This window comes from Cyprinus carpio, chromosome A7 (assembly GCF_018340385.1).
Source record: "Cyprinus carpio isolate SPL01 chromosome A7, ASM1834038v1, whole genome shotgun sequence".
Taxonomy (NCBI): domain Eukaryota; kingdom Metazoa; phylum Chordata; class Actinopteri; order Cypriniformes; family Cyprinidae; genus Cyprinus; species Cyprinus carpio.
Window position 1 is genome coordinate 2,463,468 of NC_056578.1, and position 21,961 is coordinate 2,485,428.

Genomic DNA, 21,961 nt, shown 5'->3' on the forward strand with positions numbered 1-21,961 from the left:
CCTAAAACAACATAATCCACAAAAAGACAGCATTTTCTGAATCGACAACAACAATGCTTGCGTCTAAAACAACTGCAGGCTCTTCATTTCCGTCTTCTCTAACATCATACTCCACTGTTACAACAACACAACAGCTTGAGTCCTCAGACAATACTCAAGTCTCCATCACATCAAATGAATCGAAAACTACAATGATTTCCTCTACAACAACTTCAGACTCAAGTTCATCTATCTTCACCAAAACATCAGAACCAAATACCCTCACAAACACAAGTAAAACCGAAGTCTTACCTCAAACCATTCAACCAACTACACAACTGAAGAACACTTCTTAAGCGGACACCTCTACCAAGCCAGCACTCCACCAATCTATTAATGAATTAGATACTTACATCTTTCAACCATCTGAAACACAATGTTCCCAAACATTTGCTGCTGCCACTGCACTTATTCAGCCTCCATCGGCCACCAATCACGCCAGACAATGAATATACTGCAGAGCCTTCATTTACAACATCAACACTGACAGACTTCAAAAGCACACTGATAAATGTACAGAAAGCAGCATCTATGTCATCTCCATCAGAAAATATGCTAAATGACAGTCAAGAAACCCAACACCTGTGACAGAATCGCAATCATCTCTGCTAGTCCACAACAAATTATATAACACTTAATTCTAGTTTGACTATTTCCTCAGACTCAACAACACTGGTTCAGACCAAGCCCTGATTATACCAGTGAAAGCTACAGCTACACCTGAACACATCCACCCAGAGCCACAAACAACTGTAACTGATTTCAGAGCATCAACTCTACAGAGAACATCTACAATTAACACCAACGCTGGTTCCCAGCCATCTGCACTAGGCACTGTTATTATGTACATAACATGCACAAACTGTACAAGCAAATCACAAGTCATACTGTACCTTTTTTGAATCCTCATCATGCATTTGACCAGAATCAGTAAGCTTTTCAGACTTCTTTCAGAATTTACACCTTACAAACAGCCATATTTTTATATTAATACTTTTTAGAATTGCTTACTCTTGCTGACAACAAAAAACAGCTTACATTTGAATTGCTTAATAGAACAAACTGAACATAATTAATTCTCTTAATGGAACAATATAACCAATATTAAATCTTAATGTAAAACCCGACCAATATTTTAATCTCTTCATAGAACAATATTGACCAGTTTTGAAATCTTGACTGACAGCAAAGTTGATATTTGATAAACAAGTAAATTTAGTGGTTAGATCTGGCTTTTTTAATCTCCATCTTCTTTCTAAAATTATCATCATGTTTAGATTACTGCAATTCATTGTATTGTGGAATGAATGCCACTTTCAGTTCCATTTTCAGCTGGTCCAAAATGCATCACTGGTGTTATAAAATAAAATAAACTTGAAACTTGAACCTTAATAGAACAATTTCTACCAATATTTAAACCCTTTAATCAAACAAACTGAACAATATTTAATAGAACAAAACTTAACAACATTTAAATTCTTTACTAGAACAATATCAACCAATATTTAAACTCCTTTATCAAACAATATTAGACCACACAATATTTAAATATCTCTGATCAAACGAAACTGAACAATATTTAAACCTCTTAATAGAACAATACCAACTAATATTTAAATATCTTGATCAAACAAAACTGACTAATATTTAAATCTCTTTGTAGAACAATATCAACCAATATTTAAACCTCTTAATCAAACAATATTGACCAATATTTAAATATCTTGATCAAAACAAAAACTGATTAAAAATTTTAACCTTTCTTATTAGAACAATATTGGACCAATATTTAAGTCTCTTAAAATAACAATATCAAGTAATATTTAAATCTCTTAAAAAACAATATTGACTATTTAAATATCTTGATCAAACGAAACTGAACAATATTTAAACCTCTTAATAGAACAATATTGACCAATATTTAAATATCTTGATCAAACAAAACTGAACAATATTTAAACATCTTAATAGAACAATATTGACCAATATTTAAGTCTCTTAAAATAACAATATCAAGTAATATTTAAATCTCTTAACAGAACAATATTAACATATTTAAATCAACTAAAAGAACAAAACTGACCAACATTTAAATCTCTTAACAGAACAATATTGACTATTTTAATCTCTTGACAGAACACATCGACCATTTAAAACTCCTAAAAGAACAATTTTGGACCAATATATAAATCTCCTAAAAGAATAATATCTAATTAATATTTAAATGTCTTAACAGGAACACATCAACATATTTGCATCATCCTAAAAAAATTATATTGACCAATAAATATATAAATTTCTAATCAAACAAAACTGACCAACATTTAAATCTCTTAACAAAACAATATTGACTAATATTTAAATCTCTTAGCAGAACAGTATCGACCAATATTTCAAAATCCTAAAAGAACAATTTTGACCAATATATAAATTTCCTTAAAGAACAATATCAACTATCATTTAGTTCTCTTTACTATTTGTTCTTTTTAAGGTTACGCTGACTTGAGCTACCTGAACTTCCAAATGTTGCATTTACCTTACAATATACTGATAATCACTATAATACAGGTTGTCATCAGTAGCTGACCTTTCAATAAAAACATGCCCAATATATAGACAATGTACAGGGTCAGACACACCACACCAACATAACACAAACATGAACCAAATAACCGAAAATACAAAACTATTTAAATAAAATATTCTCATATGTGATGCATCACACAGGTACTTGTGTCAGTAATTTTAATGATTTTTCTTATAAACTACATGGTAATTCCTTCTTAAATTACCAAAACCATTAAATTAATAGTATTTACAGTAAAATTGTTATATAATATGATGTTAAACCATGTACAGTTTTTTCACACAACAGTGTGTACTATAGTGTTAACCAGTTAAGTGGTATTAACTGTTTAAATCCTCTTTCTTGGAAAACGTAGCGTGCTGCCTTCATTCAACCATTTTCCTTTTTGTTTTCTTTACAGGAAACAGTTTCAAGACAAGGAGTGACACCTGATTCAAACTCCACATCCATGAACATGCCCCTCACTGCCTAACCACTCAGGAAAACCAAAACGAACACTCACACATCTCTTAAGTCCACTTCTCCCACACATCTCCACACGCCCCTAAGCAATGACTCAAAACCCGCCACCACTTCATTAGCTCATGAATACAGAGAGGCTCAGCTTTGGTGATATTAACTCCAAAGTGGGCTAAACATAATCTGATTCAGAAGGTACTACAATCAAAAGACACCTGGTCAAACAACATATCTTCAATACCAGCAGGTCTAACAAACCCACCATTGTCAAGCAACACCAGCATGGAAATAGATAACTCTGCAAACTCAGTGAAAAGCACCACTTTTTTGTCTTCTCAACACCTTAAAGTGCCTGTGTTTTAAAATGAATCACCTTTAATCACCCATTGGTTAATCAAGTCACAGTGATGAAAAAAACTGTTTCAAGACCAGAACGGCCATATAAATGACTTAAAAGCAAAGTGAGTCTGAGAGCTTATATCTGGCTCCTCGTAGCATGACTAATGTGGAAGAGCCAGAGATGATCAGGAATATAAAGAATGTAGAAGCTGAAATGTTTTTGTGGTTACTGAACATCAAGCAGATCATATGACTAAGTGCCACACACCAACAAACAAATAAACAAAGACTGAAACCAAATGTGATGGAAGAACAGATTTAATGTTGGTTTAATAAAGACTAACTTTCATTTCAACAATGTGTCACATATAAAGTAGTGGAAGCTAAACTCCAGTCCTTGAGGGATTCCCGTTTCAGATCTAGGCGTCTCCTTATCACACCTGGATTCCACCTCACCAGACTAAAAGTGTGTCTGATTAGGGAGACATACAAAACATGCAGGGCAGGCAGTCCTCCAGGACAGGTTTGGGAACCACTGTATTATAGTTTGTAGAAACATCTATGCATATAAACAATAACATGTAAAACCTTTTGCTCTTGTATTATTTCACACCTCTTTGTCGCTACTAATCTTGTATTTTCATTTTAATATTGTGTTCTAGGTATATGGTTGGTTCCACACAAATTACTTGTGATTTTTCCCTCATTGTAAGATGCTATAAAATCATCTGCTGAATTACGTATTTGCCAATATGCCAGATTAAATCTTTTTAAATTAAAAAGCAATATCTGCTTGACCATATTCTTAGGCACATAGACAGACAGATATGCAAACACCTAAGGGATGTAAGCTTGTAGACTGTCAGATTGGATGATCTAAAGTTCAGGACCATAATAGCAAAAATCAAACTTCTTTTTTTTTATAAACAAAAAAATGCATGTAAACACAATGGGCAATATTGCATCGCTGTCATGTCCATTTTGTACGATAAGTCAATATAGTACTTATCAATAGTATTTTCCTTTCCTATATATATGGCATGTAGGCCAAATTAAAGGTCACCACGGGCCCTAGTTTGGGCATTCTGATCTAAATGATGAGTTAACATGATACCCGTAGAACAACTAGTGCAAAACCCATCATCTGGGAAAACTCAAACGGATAGAATGGCTTGATAATATAACACTTTATCAAGGGGAAACCGCGACAACAACTCTGAAAGATTTGTGATAGCAGTTCCTCATCTCCACAACAAAACCCTCATGATCAGCTGAACTCTCAGTAAACAAACTAAGTTAAAGCAGCAGTTTCAGTCTCTGCTTAAATTGATTTTTAGTCATCTTGGATTTGATTTTCCTCCCTTTTTTTCCTTTTTTGTTTGTCTTCACAGCCAGTTCATTGTGCCATAATGAAAGGCATAGTTTCACCAAAACTATAAAAATACCCTAAGCCATCATTTACTCAACTCTTTCATTTCATTTCAAACTCTCACATTGGGCATTTAGTGTCTATTTGTACAGACAATGAAAGCCAATGGGGTCCAATGTGTTCAACACAAGAAAAAAACACATACAGGTTTGAAAAGACATTAATTTAAGGTATTACATTATTACATTATTATGTTTGAATTAACATGCACAAATGATCAACAATCAGTTCACTATTAAACTGTTGTAGCAGTTCACAACAGAAAGCACACACCTCCATTAACACTTGCTTTCGACAGCAGAATTTCACAAAGGATCGTATGTTTAGTGAGGAATGCATTGTTAGGATAAGTAGGTAACCAGTTTGGTTAAAGATGGAATGGATTAACAATGCACCACCACTTAGACCGGACAACTATGAGATTTGTGTCATGTGACTCTGAAACAGAGAGCCAATATGCAAACACGGATCTTGAGGAGAGCATGAGTTTACCTGAGTGCTATCAAGGGGACTTACAACTTCAATCTGTGTGTAAGAAATTGCACCCCTGGTACAAAATGGATTGGGTGTGAGTTTGACTTGTTTGAGTACGACCATAGTCATACATTCTGATTTGCACTAGCAAACATAATAATATTTTCTGAGATTATTTTTATTATAATTTAATCTCATGATTTTAGTATTATATACCTTATATTATTAATTTGTTTTTAACATCTAAATAAAATGAGCTGAATAATGACCATTGTTCTCTCAGTAGAACTGTTTAAGGGCTGAAGCGCTTAAGTCATTCCATACTTTCCCAAGCTTATTTCTGTAAAGCTGCTTTTGAAACAACTGTATACAGTACTATACAAATGTATTATTATAAGAGTTAAACAAAAGACCTTTGCGCACCAAACACATTTAATAAATAAATTTACATTTTTAAATTTAATCAACAGTATGAATGAGTGGTTAGTAAAAATATTTTTTTAAATTGGTTTAAAGGTCAAGATGCAGTTGGAGTTATCTTTGTAAAATTTTCTCATGATGTTAAGATGAAATATATATAAATGCAACACCATACAGTAATTTACATTGATTTTACATTTATGTACTTAGCAGATGCTTTTATCCTAAGCCGACTTGCAGTGTATCTAGGCTATAATGTATATGTTTTTTTTCTTTTTCTTTTTTTTTAACCAGTATGTGTGTTCCTGGGATAATATCACACAATAATAAATGAAAATGTATAGCTATGAAACGAAGGAAAGCATGATGAAGTCTAATCATGTTTTACATCTTAAAAATGTATGTACTTAACTGTGAGCATATATTTAATATTTTTGAATGTAAGTTTATGATCACATAAACTCTGATGTCGGAAAAAATGATACATTTCTATCAATTTATTTAATCATTTTGATTTAGGTTCTTGATCTTCACTACCATTCAAAAAGTTTGAAATCAGTACTTTTTTTTTTTTAAAGCAGTTAATACTATTATTTAGTATGGATGCATTAAACATAAACAGTGACAATTTCCACTGGAATATGAAGCAGCACAATTTTTTTCAACATTGATAATAATCAGAAATGTTTCTTAAACAGCAAATCAGCATATTAGAATAATTTCTGAAGGATCATATGACACTGAAGATTGGAGTTATGATGCTGAAAATTCAGCAGCGCATCACAGAAATAAATTTCACTTTTACAGATATTCACATAGAAAATAGTTATTTTAAATTGTAATAATATTTCACTGTAGTGTTGTTTTATTGTGCTTTTAAATAAATGCAGTCTTGATGATGAAGGGTAAAGACGTGAATATATATTTTTTAAAATCTTACTGACAATAAACTTTTTAAAATGGTAGTAATTATTCCCTCATTTTTGTTATTCATGATGACTACTATCATCCTCATTTATGTGGAACTGTGCAAAATCACAAATCATCATTACTTTTACAGTAAACAATCTTTATGAGAAGTAGTAACTGGAATGAGGTATTTATTATTAGGTTTTTTTTTTCTCCCCAGACTGTGTCACTGACACTGTATTGTTTATGATGTAGGCATATAGGATAATATGAATGGTTGTAAATGTTGTATGTTATATGTTTATGGTGCGTTGATGTTGCAGCAGTTCTTTATCTAAAAACAAATTTCTTCTAAGGGAGACAACAAATACTACCTTGACCTTGACCTTGACATGCCAAAATTCTGCCATTACTTAAATATTTGCTAATATTATGCATTATATGTTTATAGATTATCTACTTGATTATGCTACCAAAATGAGTAAAAGCAACACACTGTAGTGTTAAGTTTAGGTAAGTTACTGACCATCCAAATGTTCTGAATAATTTATTATATACTTAAATGTGACAATTGCTCTAAAATTAACTTTTTTTTTTTTTAACAACAGTATTATGTAGCACCAGTCTCCAAACACAAGCAGCAACAACAACATCTGAAAGTACAAACCGCGAACTCCATTTACAACTACCGCTTTTCTACAGAGATCGCACCAAGAACTAGAACCTACAACCGTGGTTACTACAAACTTCCTACAACTGCAACCCACTTCCAACTACCACCTCTTTCTGCACAGAAACAACACAAACAACTGGAAATTTGGCTAACTGTGGTTACTACAACTCTCCTACAACTGAACTTCACTTCCAACTACCGCTTCTTTCAGACGGCACAAACAACCGAACCTACAAACCGGTTACTTGCATAAACCTCCTACAACCGTAACCCACCTCCAACTCACCACCTTCTACAGAAAACAACACAAAACAACTGAAACCCTACAACTGTGGTTACGACAAACTCTCCACAACCAACCCACCTCCAACTACCACCTCTTTCTACAGAAACAACACAAACAACTGAACCTACAACTGTGGTTACGACAAACTCTCCACAACTGCAACCTACACTTCAACCACCGCCTCTTTCTACAGAGAGAGATCGCACAAACAACCGAACCTACAACCGCGGTTGTATAAACTCTCCTACAACTGCAACCCACTTCCAACTACCACCCTCTTCTACAGAAACAACACAAACAAACCAAGCTACAACCGTACTACAACAAACTCTCCTACAACTGCAACCCACTTCCAACCACCGCCTCTTCTACAGAGATGGCACAAACAACCCAACCTACAACCGTATTACGCATAAACTCACCTACAACTGCAACCCACCTCCAACCACCGCAGATCTTCTACAGAAACAACACAAACAACCGAAGCTACAACTGTGGTTATGACAAACTCTCCCACAACCAACCCACTTCCAACCACCACCCTTCTACAGAAACAACACAAACAACTGAACCTACAACTGTGGTTACAACAACAACTCCCTACAACTGCAACCCCACTTCCAACCACCACCTCTTCTACAGAAACAACACAAACAACCGGCTACAACTGTGGTTACAACAAACTCTCCTACAACCGTAACCCACTTCCAACCACCGCCTCTTCTACAGGCAGAAACAACAGAAACAACCGGTTACAACTGTGGTTAAGTGACAAACTCTCCTACAACTGCAACTCACCTAACTACCGCATCTTCTGCTGAGACGGCACAAACAACCTAACCTACAACTGTGGTTACCACAAACCCACCTACAACTGCAACTCCACTTCCAACCACCGTGATCTTCTACAGAAACAACACAAACAACCGGCTACAACCGTGGTTAAGTGACAAACTCTCCCACAACTGCAACCCACCTCCAACCACCACCCTTCTACAGAGACGGCACAAACAACCCAACCTACAACTGTGGTTACGACAAACCTCCTACAACCGTAACCCACCTCCAACTACCACCTCTTTCTACAGACGCACAAACAACCTAACCTACAACTGTGGTTACCACAAACTCACCTACAACCGCAACCCACTCCAACCGCACCTTCTACAGAAACAACACAAACAACCGAAGCTACAACTGTGGTTCAGACAAACCTCCTACAACTGCAACTCCACCTCCAACCACCACCTCTTCTACAGAGACGCACAAACAACCCAACCCACAACCGAAGCCACGACAACCTACCTACAACTGCAACTCCACTTTCCAACTACCGCCTTCTTTCTACAGAGACGGCAATAAACAACCGGAACCTGCTAACTGTGGTTACGCACAAACTCACTCCACAACCGTAACCCACCTCCAACCACAGCCTCTTCTACAGAAACAACATTGAACAACCGGCTACAACTGTGGTTACTTAATAAACTCACCTACAACCGTAACCCACTTCCAACTACCGCATCTTCTACAGAAACAACACAAACAACCGAAGCTACAACTGTGGTTATGACAAACTTCCACAACTGCAACCCACTTCCAACTACATCAAGATCTTCTACAGAGATCTGCACAAACAACCTAACCTACAACTGTGGTTACCATAAACTCACCTAACTGCAACTCCATCTTCCAACTACCGCCTTCTACAGAGACGGCACAAACAACCGAACCTACAACTGTGGTTACTAAACTCACCTACAACTGCAACTCCACTTCCAACCACAGCCTCTTCTACAGAAACAAATACAAACAACCGAACCTACAACTGTTTACGCATTAAACTCACCTACAACTGGTAACTCCACTTCCAACTACCGCTCTTCTACAGAAACAACACAAACAACCTGCTACAACTGTACTACGCATTGGAACCTCCTGCCAACTGTAACCCACTTCCAACTACCGATCTTCTACAGAGACGGCATCAAACCAACCTAACCTACAACTGTGGTTACTTAATAAACCTCCTACAACTGCAACTCCACTTCCAACTACTGCCTCTTCTACAGAGACGGCACACAAACAACCTAACCTACAACTGTGGTTACCACAAACTCACCTACAACAACCCACTTCCAACCACCGCAGATCCCTACAGAAACAACACAAACAACCAAACCACAACCGTGGTTACCACAAACTCTCCCATGAACTGCAACTCCACTTCCAACTACCGCATTCTACAGAGACTCCATTAATAAACAACCAAACCTACAACTGTGGTTACGACAAACTCACCTACAACAGCAACTCCACTTCCAACTACCGCATCTTCTTACAGAAACAACACTAAACAACCGAACCTACAACTGTGGTTACCACAAACTCTCCTACAACTGCAACTCCACCTAACTAATGCGACTTAGTATAATAACACAAACAACTGAACCTACAACTTCAGGATACAACAAACTCACCTACAACTGCACTCCATCTCCATCGCATTGGTTCTCTTCACAGAAAACAACACAAACAACTGAACCTACAGTCTGCTACAACAAACTTCCACCTGGGCTAACTGCAACTACATCTCCATCTACCAAGTCTTCACAGAAATAAACAAACAACGAACCTAGCAACTGTAGTTACAACAAACTTCCTACAACCGTAACCCACTTCCAACAACCACCTCTTCTACAGAAACACAAACAACTGAACCTACAACTGTGGTTGCAACAAACTCACCTACAACTGTAACCCACTCTAACTACTGTCTCTTCTCTAAAGAAACAACACAAAACAACTGAACCCAACTTTAGTTACAACAAACTCTCCTCAACCGTAACCCACTTCCAACAACCACCCTTTCTACAGAAACAACACAAACAACTGTGACTCCACAAACTCCTACAACTGCAACTCCATCTCCAACTACCGCATCTTCTACAGAGACGGCACAAACAACCAACCTACAACTGTGGTTACGACAAACTCTCCTGCAATAACTGCAACTCCATCTTCAACCACCAGCTTTCTACAGAGATCGCACAAACAACCTAACCTACAACTGTGTTTAATACTGCATAACCCACCCTACAACTGCAACTCCATCTTCAACCACCGCCTCTTTCTATTAGAGACGGCACAAACAACCGAACCTACAACTGTGTTTAATGTAAAAACTCTCCTACAACTGCAACCTTAACTTCCAACTACCGCTTCTACAGAGACGGCACACAAACAACCTAACCTACAACTGTGGTTTTCAGCTTACAAACCACCTACAACCGTAATCCACTTCCAACTACAGCCTCTTCTACAGAAACAACACAAACAACCGAACCTACAACTGTGATTACAACAAACTCACCTACAACTGCAACTCCACTTTCACTGTCTTTCCACAGAAACAACACAAACAACTGAACCTACAACTGTGGTTACAACAAACTCACCTACAACTGCAACTCCACTTCCAACTACTGTCTCCACAGAAACAACACAAACAACTGAACCTACAACTGTGGTTACAACAAACTCACCTACAACTGCAACTCCCCACTTCCAACAACCACCTCTCTTCTACAGAAACAACACAAACAACTGAACCTACAACTGTGGTTTTCTACAACAAACTCACCTACAACTGCAACTACATTTCCATCTACTGTTCCCTTCTACAGAAACAACACAAAACAACTGAAGCCACAACTGTGGTTACAAACAAACTCACCTACAACCGTAACCCACCTCCAACAACCACCTCTTCTACAGAAACAACAACACAAACAACTGAACCTACAATAGGATTACAAATTAAACTCACCTACAACCGTAACCCACTTCCAACTACTGTCTCTTCTACAGAAACAACACAAACAACTGAACCTACAAATGTGATTACAACAAACTCACCTACAACTCCACTTCCAACAACCGCCTCTTCTACAGAAACAACACAAACAACTGAAGCTACAACTGTGGTTACAACAAACTCACCTACAACTGCAACTACATCTCCAACCACGTCTCTTCTACAGAAACAACAACACAAACAACTGAACCTACAACTGTGGTTACAACAAACTGCACCTACAACTGCAACTACACTTCCATCTACACCGCTCTTCTACAGAAACATCACAAACAACTGAACCTACAACTGTAGTTACACCAAACTCTCCTACAACTGCAACTCCACTTCCAACAACCACCTCCTTCTACAGCAAACACAAACAACTGAACCTACAACTGTGGTTACAACAAACTCACCTACAACTGCAACTACACTTCCAACTACCGTCCTTCTAAAGAAACAACACAAAACAACTGGAACTTACAACTTTAGTTACAAATAAACTCTCCTACAACCGTAACTCCACTTCCAACAACCACCTCTTTCTACAGAAACAACACAAACAACTGTGATAAGCTTACAACAAACTCTACAACTGCAACTACACCCTCCAACTACTGTCTCTTCTACAGAAACAATACTGAAACAACTGAAGTTACAACTGTATTACAAACAAACTCACCTAAACTACACTTCCAACTACTGTCTCTTCTACAGAAACAACATGAAACAACTGAAGCTACAACCGGTTACAACAAACTCACCTACAACCTGTTCACACTTCCAACCACTGTCTCTTCACAGAAAAACACCGCATTAAACAACTGAACCTACAAATGATTACAAACAAACTCACCTACAACCCACTTCCAACAACCACCTCTTTCTAATAGAAACAACATTAAACAACTGAAGCTACAAACTGTGGTTGGCAAATAAACTCACCGCACAACTGCAACTACATCTCCAACTACTGTCTCTCTTCTACGGAAACAACACAAACAACTGAACCTACAACTCTTTAGTTTTTCACAAACTCCCCCACAAACTGCAACCCACTTCCAACAACCACCTTTCGCCAGAAACAACACAAACAACTAAAGCTACAACCAGGGAGCTACAACAAACTCACCTACAACTGCAACTACACTTCCAACCACTGTCTCTCTTCACAGAAACAACACAAAACAACTGAAGCTAAGCAACTGGTTACATACAACAAACTCACCTACAACTGCAACCACATCTCCAACTACCACCCTTCTACAGAAACAACACAAACAACTGAAGCTACAACTGTGGTTGAAAACTCAAATTTCGGCCAACTGCAACCTACCCCCCCATCTACCATTCTACAGAAACAGCACAAACAACTGAAGCTACAACCGTGGTTACAAACAAACCACCTGCATAACCGTAACCCACCTCCATCTACCGCCTCGTCTACAGAAACAACACACAAACAACTCGAAGCTACAACTAAGCCATGTCTGAACTTCACCCACAACTGCAACTCCACTTCCATCTACCTGCCCTTCTTCTACAGAAACAGCACAAACAACTGAAGCTACAACTGTATACAACAAACTCACCTACAACTGTAACCCACCTCCATCTACCGCCTCGGGTCAGAAACAACACCCAGCTAACTGGGGTTGCTAAATAAACTCACCTACAACTGCAACCCACTTCCATCTACCATCTCTTCTACAGAAACAGTACAAACAACTGAAGCTGAACCGGTTACAAACAAACTCATCTACAACTGCAACTCCACTTCCATCTACCGCCTCTGGGCTTCTGCTGCAGAAACAACACAAACAAACTGAAGCTACAACTGGGGTTACAACAAACTCTCCTACAACTGCAACTCCTTAATTTCCAGCAACCACCTCTTCTACAGAAACAGCACAAACAACTGAAGCTAACTGTGGTTAAATAAACTCACTTACAACTGCAACTCCACCCACCGCCCGCCTACAGAAACAACACAAACAACTGAAGCTACACAGGGAAGAAGCAACAAACTCACCTACAACTGCAACTCCACTTCCATCTACCGCCCTGTCTACAGAAAACAACACAAACAACTGAAGCTACAACTGTGGTTACAACAAACTCACCTACAACTGCAACTCCACTTCCAACTACTGTCTCTCTTCTACAGAAACAACACAAACAACTGAAGCTACAACTGTGGTTACAACAAACTCACCTACAACTGTAACCCACTTCCAACTACCAGCTCAGAAACAGCACAAACAACTGAAGCTAAACTGTGGTTACAAATAAACTCACCTACAACTGCAACCATACCTTAAACTACCGCCCTTTCTACAGAAACAACACAGACAACTGAACCCACAAGTGTAGTTACAACAACCTCACCTACAACTGCAACCACGCCCATCTACCATCTCTTCTAGCAGAAACAACACAAACAACTGAACCTACAACTGTGTTACAACAAACTCATCTAACTGTAACCTAATTTCCATCTACTGTCTCTTCTAATAGAAACAACACACAAACAACTGAACCTACAACTGTGATTACAACAACCACCTACAACTGCAACTACACTTCCAACTACTGCCCCCTTCTCTCACAGAAACAACACAAACAACTGAAGCTTATCTGTATACAACAAACTCACCTACAACCGTAACTACACTTCCAACTACTGTCTCTTCTATACAACACAGACAACTGAACTCAACTGTAGTTACAACAACCTCACCTACAACTGCACCACGCTTCCATCTACCACCCTTCTACAGAAACAACACAAACAACTGAACCTACAACTGTGGTTGTGACAAACTCATTTCCACAACTGCAACTCCACTTCCAACTACTGTCTCTTCTACAGAAACAACACAAACAACTGAACCTACAACTGTGGTTACAACAAACTCACCTTACAACTGCAACTACACTTCCAACTACTGTCTCTTTCAGAAACAACACAAACAACTGAAGCTACATCTGTGGTTACAAATAAACCCAACAACATCCCACATACAACAAATACAACCCCAAACACAACTCAGTCAGTTTTTTTTAATTTTTCCAGCGATGAAACCTTTGTGGCTGATCTGGAAACTCCAACTTCAGCGGTATATAAATCCAGAGAAAAGCAAGTCTTAACTGAGGTACGTTGCATAGCAAAAATTCAAGATGCCGTTTGCACTGCAAGTTAAATAGTAACAGACTCTTTACATTTGAATGTCTTCAATGTAAAGAAGACATTCTGTACACTAACATATATATATATATCAGTGTACCTAATTAATTGCACCCCACATATACAGTTATGTATGCTATTTTTACTCCTATGCTTATGGTGTTTTATTTTATTTGTGCCCTCGTGTAAATATTAATATGCTGCTATTTTAATAATTAGTTAAAATTTGACTGTCAAATTTTACTGCTAAATTTTAATACATCAAAAAAAGCAGAACACACTTTCTTTTTTAAATACTCATTATTAAACTTAGAGTGGCGTTCCATATAACCTTCGCGGCTGGAGGGCCGGAGTCGCTCCAGTGTGTAGCTTCGTACCCTGATCAAAAAACTCACCTGCATGTGAGTTTCTTTATGTTTCCTGATGACGACAGTGATTAGGGGTTAGGTATGCTCAGTTGCGTTTGATTTTGATTAGAAGCTAAACAAAAACCTATTTAAACTCTCTGCAGGAAAGTGGATCTCATGGGCCAGATTTGAGGATCCCTGTCTTAGAGCAGTTTCTCAAGAAACTAGTTGGAATTCTATATATATATATATATATATATATATCTATATATATAGATATATATAGACATTCACACAAACTTGTGTGTGGCTTGATTCTAGGCGATGCAGTCTAAGCATTGTAAAAAAAAAAAAAGCAAGCAAAAAAAAAAAAAAGGTTGCAAACAAGTTTACAATATTAAGTGAGTAAATTTAATTGATAACAGAAAAAAAAAACTTTTATTTGAGATGGATGATGGACCCAAGACTGTTAAGGACATACAGTTAAACAAGAACTACAGCGAGGAATTAGACAGTAAAATGCTATCATGCACTAAAATTTGGAAACTGTGTGAACAGTAACTTCATATCATGTTAAAACATATGAATGACTATCAAATCTCTTTCATGTTGTATTTTTTTTCCTGTGATTAAAATCTAAATTGTTAACTAAATATTGAACCTGACATTGTCAACCTGTTTTTCCACAGTTGGAGCCGTTATTTAAAAACCAGTTCCCCTCCTTCATTAGCCTGCTAGTTATTAAGTTCCGGTGAGTATTTCTTCCCTTTAAATAGGAATACATTTCATTTTTTGAAAGACAAAAGTCTCTGGTTTACAGGACAATCTAGCTATTAATACATGTTTCTTCTTTATTGTACATATAAGAAATACCATTTTTTAGATTTCCAAACATTCCTATGGGATCACACAGACAGAGGTAACTGATGCTAAATCCTAAATCTAGGGGGCTGCAACTAATTATTTTGATAATCTGTCTACAATTTATTTATTTATTTATTTTATTAATCAGATGAAAAATATTTAAAAAAGACTTTTTAATCAATTATTTTAAACAATGTTATTTCACATCTTACCCAATGGTGGTCTCGAACAATGTGCAATATAAAGCCTAGGAAAACAAATATAGTCCATGTTTCTATGTAGGGTTATGCTATAAATTAGTAAAAAGGGTTAAAAGAATACAAACATTGAATTTTAAAACTAAAAGGGAGGTTGGGGTTGGTCCCCCTTGGTAAAATTGTGCTTCGGGCACCTTCTCTGTCATCAGGCCCTTGGAATCGCCCTAACCTTAACCCCCTTTACAGCGCCCCTGCTAACAAGACTCGCTTGTTGTCGGAATATGCAAAAATGGAAATACTTGTGGGACTTTCTAGCATTTACAGATTACGCTACAAACATAATATACATGTTATGCACTGAGGCAAACACGTGTCAGAGGCATTAAACAGCACACACATCTGTCAAAGCATGACAGGAAAAGACATGTTAAATGCTTATGCTTACGCTTATGCTTATAAATATAAAGCATTCTCATGTTTCATACAACCTTGATCACGTACCTTTCACGCAGCAGCTCTCTCTGTGTCCTTAGCTATTTTTTAATATGCATTTTGTCCATAGAAACGGGATATTCACTACTGTAAAGCAGGTGTGTGACTAGATGATGGTTTCCGAGCACAGTGCACAGCCGCAACTAATCAGTAATCAAATTTGTTGTCGATTATTTTCATTATCCATGATAATCGAAAAACGAATCCTGTTTTTATCCAGTATTTTCCACAATTCTTCTATTGATTTAAGCCTTAGTATCAGTTGCTTCTGTCTCTTCAATGTAACCCCAGATGATGGTGAGATCAGATGTCTGTGTTGGCCATACCATTGGTTGTTGGACTCCTTGTTTCATACAAAGAGGATCTAAATATTATTCCAAAATTTTACATCCCAAATTTTTATTTTCTACTGGTAGAAAATATATAAATAACTATCTTAAAACAAATGTGATATATACTGTAATGAATTTTTGTTAAAAGCATCTGACACAATTTTATAATACCAATCTTTCTCTATGACTCTTTATGACACTTTCTCTTTTGTAGTCGTGGTTCAATCATCACTGACCTGAATTTGACATTTGGAGCCGAATTACCCAATACAGAGGACATAAAAAGCACTATTTGGCAAGCCAATGCCACTCTTAATATCACCAGTGTAACAGGTAAGTCAAACAAGCAACATCATTAATGTAATGCCATTCAAAACTATTTAGAATACTTTCTGTATTACTTTGTATTGTTATTAAACTGTTTTTTTTTAATCCTTTACCCCCCCCCCCTCCCAATTTCTACAAATCATCGAAACTCGCACAACAGTAATGGAGCCCACCACCACAACCAGCACCACAACACCTATAACCACACCTACCACAACCACAACCACACCTATTACAATCGCAGGACACACCACAACCACCCCTGACACAACAACAACCGCCACCACAACCACACCTGACACAACAACAACCGCCACAACACCACACCCACAACCACACCTAATACACCCGACAACAACAACAAGCCACCACAACCACACCTAATACAACAACAATCGCACCACCACAACAACACCCTAACAACAACCCAACCCAACCACACCCCCACAACAACCATGACCGCCACCACAACCACAACCACACCTAATACAGCAACCACCCTCCCTCCCCCCCCCCCCCCCCCCCCCCCCCCCCCCCCCAACAACAACCAACAACAACAACACCCCCCCCCCCCCCCCCCCCCCCCCCTCCCCCCCACTATTACAACAACAACAACAACCAACCACCTAACACAACAACAACACCACCACAACCAACCTAATACACACAACCGCCACCACAACAACAACCACACTAATACAAACAACAACCGCGCACAACACAACCACACCTAATACAACACAACCGCCGCCCAACCACACCTAATACAACACCCATCCCCGCACACCCCACCCCCCCCTAAGCCCCCCCCCAAAACCGCGCCACCCCCCACCCCCCCCCCCCCCCCCCCCGCCCCCCCCCCCACCACCACTATCCCCCCCCAATCGCCCCCACCCCACCCCCCCACCTACCCCCCCACAATCGCGACCCCCCCACCAACAACCCACCTAACACCCCCCACACAAAACCACTGCCACACAACAACAACCACACCACAGCCAACAAAATCACAACCCCCCACAACACCACAACAAAACCCCAAACCACACCAAACACACCACCAACAACCACACACACAACCCACCCACAAACAACACGCACAAACCCAACCCACAACCAAAAACACAACCACCAAAACACAAACCTCCACAACCCACCAACAACAACCAAAAAACCCCCACCCCACGACACCCCACCAAACACCCCACACCAAAAAACCAAACACAACCACCACAAACCCCACAACCCCAAAACACACCACACAACACACACAAGCGGACCACCACACAAACCCCCACACCAAACCACCACAAAAAGACACCCCACACAACACCACACCACCACCAACAAACAAAACACCCACAAAACACACCAACCGCCACCAACCAAAACACCACCCCCCACACAACACACACCCACACACCCCACCACAACTCAAACACAAAAACACCCCCACAACGCCAGACACACCACCCAACACCCAAACACCCCACCCCCCACCACAGAACCACAACAACCCACAAACTAACAACAACCAAACACCCCACACCCCCATCCACAATCGCCACCCACACCCCAACAACAACAATCACCACCCCAAAAACCGGCAACAACCACACCTAACACAACAACCCCGCACCAACAACCCACCTACACACCACAACCGCAAACCACAACCACAACAACACAACCAAAACCTAAGACAACACACCAATCGCCACAACATACAACAACCCAAAGACCTACCACAACAATCGCCACAACACACCCCTAATACAAGGAACAACAACAGACAACCTTAATACAACAACAAACCACAACCACATCATAAGACAACAACCACCACCCCCACTAAATACAACAAGCCATTAACCGCACGACAACAACACCAAGCCAACCTGAATACAAACAGCACACCACCACCACCACAACCACACCGAACAACAACAACAACCGCCACCTGAACAACAACATCCAAACTCGAATACAACGACCAACCAGCCCTACGATAACAACAACAAGCAACCATCAACCCCACGACAACTACAACACAACACCAACCACGCACCACAACAACTCCAACTACAAACAAGCCACAACAGCAACAACCCGTCCAACAGACCAAACCAGCCTCACCACGCACCACCAGGGACCACCCCATACGTTCCACACCTAAAGACCGCGACCATCATGACAAACTACTCCTACTCGACAACTACATAATCCACCAAGCACAATACAACGCTCAAACAACAGAACGCACCAGCACGTCCCTCTCCACTGGTAGCATACACGAGTGTTATATATAGAGGCACTATTTAAACTCACACCACAAGGCACAGTAAATCCCAGTTAACTCCAAGGAATCCTAAAAGAACACGCCGCCAGGTGGTAGACTAGGGTCATGTCTCCTCAATGGCATAATAAATACAGTTGCATAATACTCATGGTAGGAGCATTTGCAAAGCTACACATTAATATGTTAAAAGATCATAGATATTTACTTTTGAAACACATAGTAAAACAATCAGTCAACATCCAAAATGATAACAACGAGGGAATCTTGTGTTATTGTCCCTGCATGAAGTTGTTTGAAAATATAATCTATACAAAAATGCGATTTTTGGTATCAACAAATCACAAAACTGGTATCCATGATTCCCTGTATGTATACATCTGTACAAACACCAGAACCATAACAAAACACTGACCGACGGCCAGGCAGAAAATGGAAGGGCGGGCATAAAGAGAGGGGTAGAGCGCTCCCTAAAAACAACTGGCGCCTTGCGGAACCAGGCCTCACTGAACTCTATAAAAAAAGAGTTTGGGGGCCTCGTTTCATCAGGGGACCAATCGTGATTATTGCAGGCATGTAAGTAAAAAGTCTTGATGTCAGTACTTTAAATGATTACTTCTATCATTTGACTTTTAAAACTCCATCATGCTGTCAATGTCAGACACGTTTGTGTTCATTTTATCATGTCATAAAACGTATTTAGTGCATTTGATTATACCTCACGGACTGTCAAATGGCACAAAATTAGGGCAAGACCTCGTTTCTCTCTTTTATGCAAGTTAGAGCCTTTGTGCTTGTTGATTAGGTGAGTGGTGGCAGTTTGGTTGCATTTTTGACATTTGCATGACGAGCATTTTTTTTTAAATCTCTCTTTGCTCCTTCTCCCCCATCCTCTGCACCACAACCCATCATATATATGGATGTAATATTAAGCTGTAAAAACAAATCTATGTTTTCCAGTATCTGGCTGCCAGAACCACCCCCCCGGCAGAATCGAGACTGTACAAGGGCGGAAGGTTGAGTTGGTTCGTTTAGTGAACGCGTCCCACTGAACCGATCCCCCGCAACACTGAAATTGTGAAGGACTCTAAAAGAAGCCAGCTGTTAAAATTCAACTGCAGGCCTTCAAAAACCTCACCCTTGACTTGGCCGCCACTATTTACTGTCCATTAGTAACGCTCATTTAGATTATGACAGAATTATAAGATCTTTACTATGTTTTAACTTGCCTAGAAAAGTTTTCTATGCAATGCTCTGCTACGTTATCGATTTAAAAACAATTCCTTTTTTTGTAGAATCAGTGAAGATAATTACCACTGACAATCCTCACCAATGGAACCCTTTGTGGCTGTTCTTAATCAAATAAAAATTTCTACTGAATTTCAGAACAGAGCTTCGATGATAAAAGCAGGGGTGAGTGTGACGTGTCTACTTATGAATTTTTGGGTAAAAATGCTTTTAAAAAAATAAAGCCAATTTTGTTGAACCACTCTTGTTTTGCAGCTCTTTAACCTTTTTTTTCCCCCTGCTGATTATCCAACATCATTTTCAGCACCAATCCGTAACAAACTTCAGGTATGAATATAGTGGTGTGTTTCTTGAAATAGCTACTGATTCAACATAACACTCAGATTTCATTGATGAAATCTTGATTCCAAACTCTCTCCAGTGATGCCAGTGTAAAATTAAGGAGTTGTGCCAACAATCCGAAACTCCATGGATCTTGTATTTCGGATGGGACGCCGTTCTACCCCAATAGCACCCAGATAGTGAACACTGTAGTACGAGCAGCCCAGAAACAACAAACAGTACCCTTCCCAGATCTTCACTTCTTCAATCATAATAAATGGAACCGGTGAGTGATGTACTTTGAGTATTTAAAAAAAAATAAAATAAATAATATATATAAATAAATATATAATACTATATATATATATATATTATATATATATATATATATAGATATATATATATATATATATATATATATTTTTTTTTTTTTTTTTTTTTTTTTTTTTTTTTTTTTTTTTTTTTTTTACTGGAATTGTACACAACCCTGTAAAATCAATATAGGGTTGAGTACATTGTATCTTGTTTGCGTTTGGCTGTCCTACACAATTAGAAAGTTTTTGCACAATTTTGTGTGATGATGAAAAAAATCAGTTCCATTTTTGTAGAATCACTGCAGAAAATATTCCAGTGGCAATCCAGACTAATGTAACTTTTTTTTCAATTACACAATTTGTTTGAAGCCATTTCAGAGCAGGGACATATCGGTGATAAAAACTGATATATTAGCACACTGGCGTGTCCTTGAAAACCATTAATTTGTTTGTTAGGGTTAGTAAAGTAAGTTGACATGTAGGGTTTTCAAAGGGGTGGAATATCCCCAGTAAATTTTAATGGAAACTTTCCAAAAATTTACTGGAAATTGCTATTGACATG

At 38.6% G+C, this 21,961-nt stretch overlaps 1 protein-coding gene across 1 annotated transcript; it reads left to right on the forward strand.

Moving 5' to 3' along the window:
• Positions 1–5,269: 5,269 nt before the first annotated feature.
• LOC122145508 (exocyst complex component 5-like) lies at positions 5,270–17,604 on the forward strand. Its single transcript, XM_042759261.1, has 5 exons — positions 5,270–5,419; positions 14,528–14,629; positions 15,698–15,759; positions 17,108–17,226; positions 17,381–17,604. Exons 1-5 carry the CDS (start codon positions 5,270–5,272, stop codon positions 17,602–17,604), a joined length of 657 nt encoding a protein of 218 aa, XP_042615195.1.
• The last annotated feature ends 4,357 nt before the right edge of the window (positions 17,605–21,961 follow it).

Coding starts and splice junctions, on each gene's coding strand:
- LOC122145508 (XM_042759261.1), top strand. CDS start 5,270: ATGAGATTTGTGTCATGTGACTCTGAAACAGAGAGCCAATATGCAAAC. Junction 14,630..15,697: donor AAAAGCAAGTCTTAACTGAG/GTACGTTGCATA, acceptor GTTTTTCCACAG/TTGGAGCCGTTATTTAAAAA. Junction 15,760..17,107: donor CTGCTAGTTATTAAGTTCCG/GTGAGTATTTCT, acceptor TCTCTTTTGTAG/TCGTGGTTCAATCATCACTG.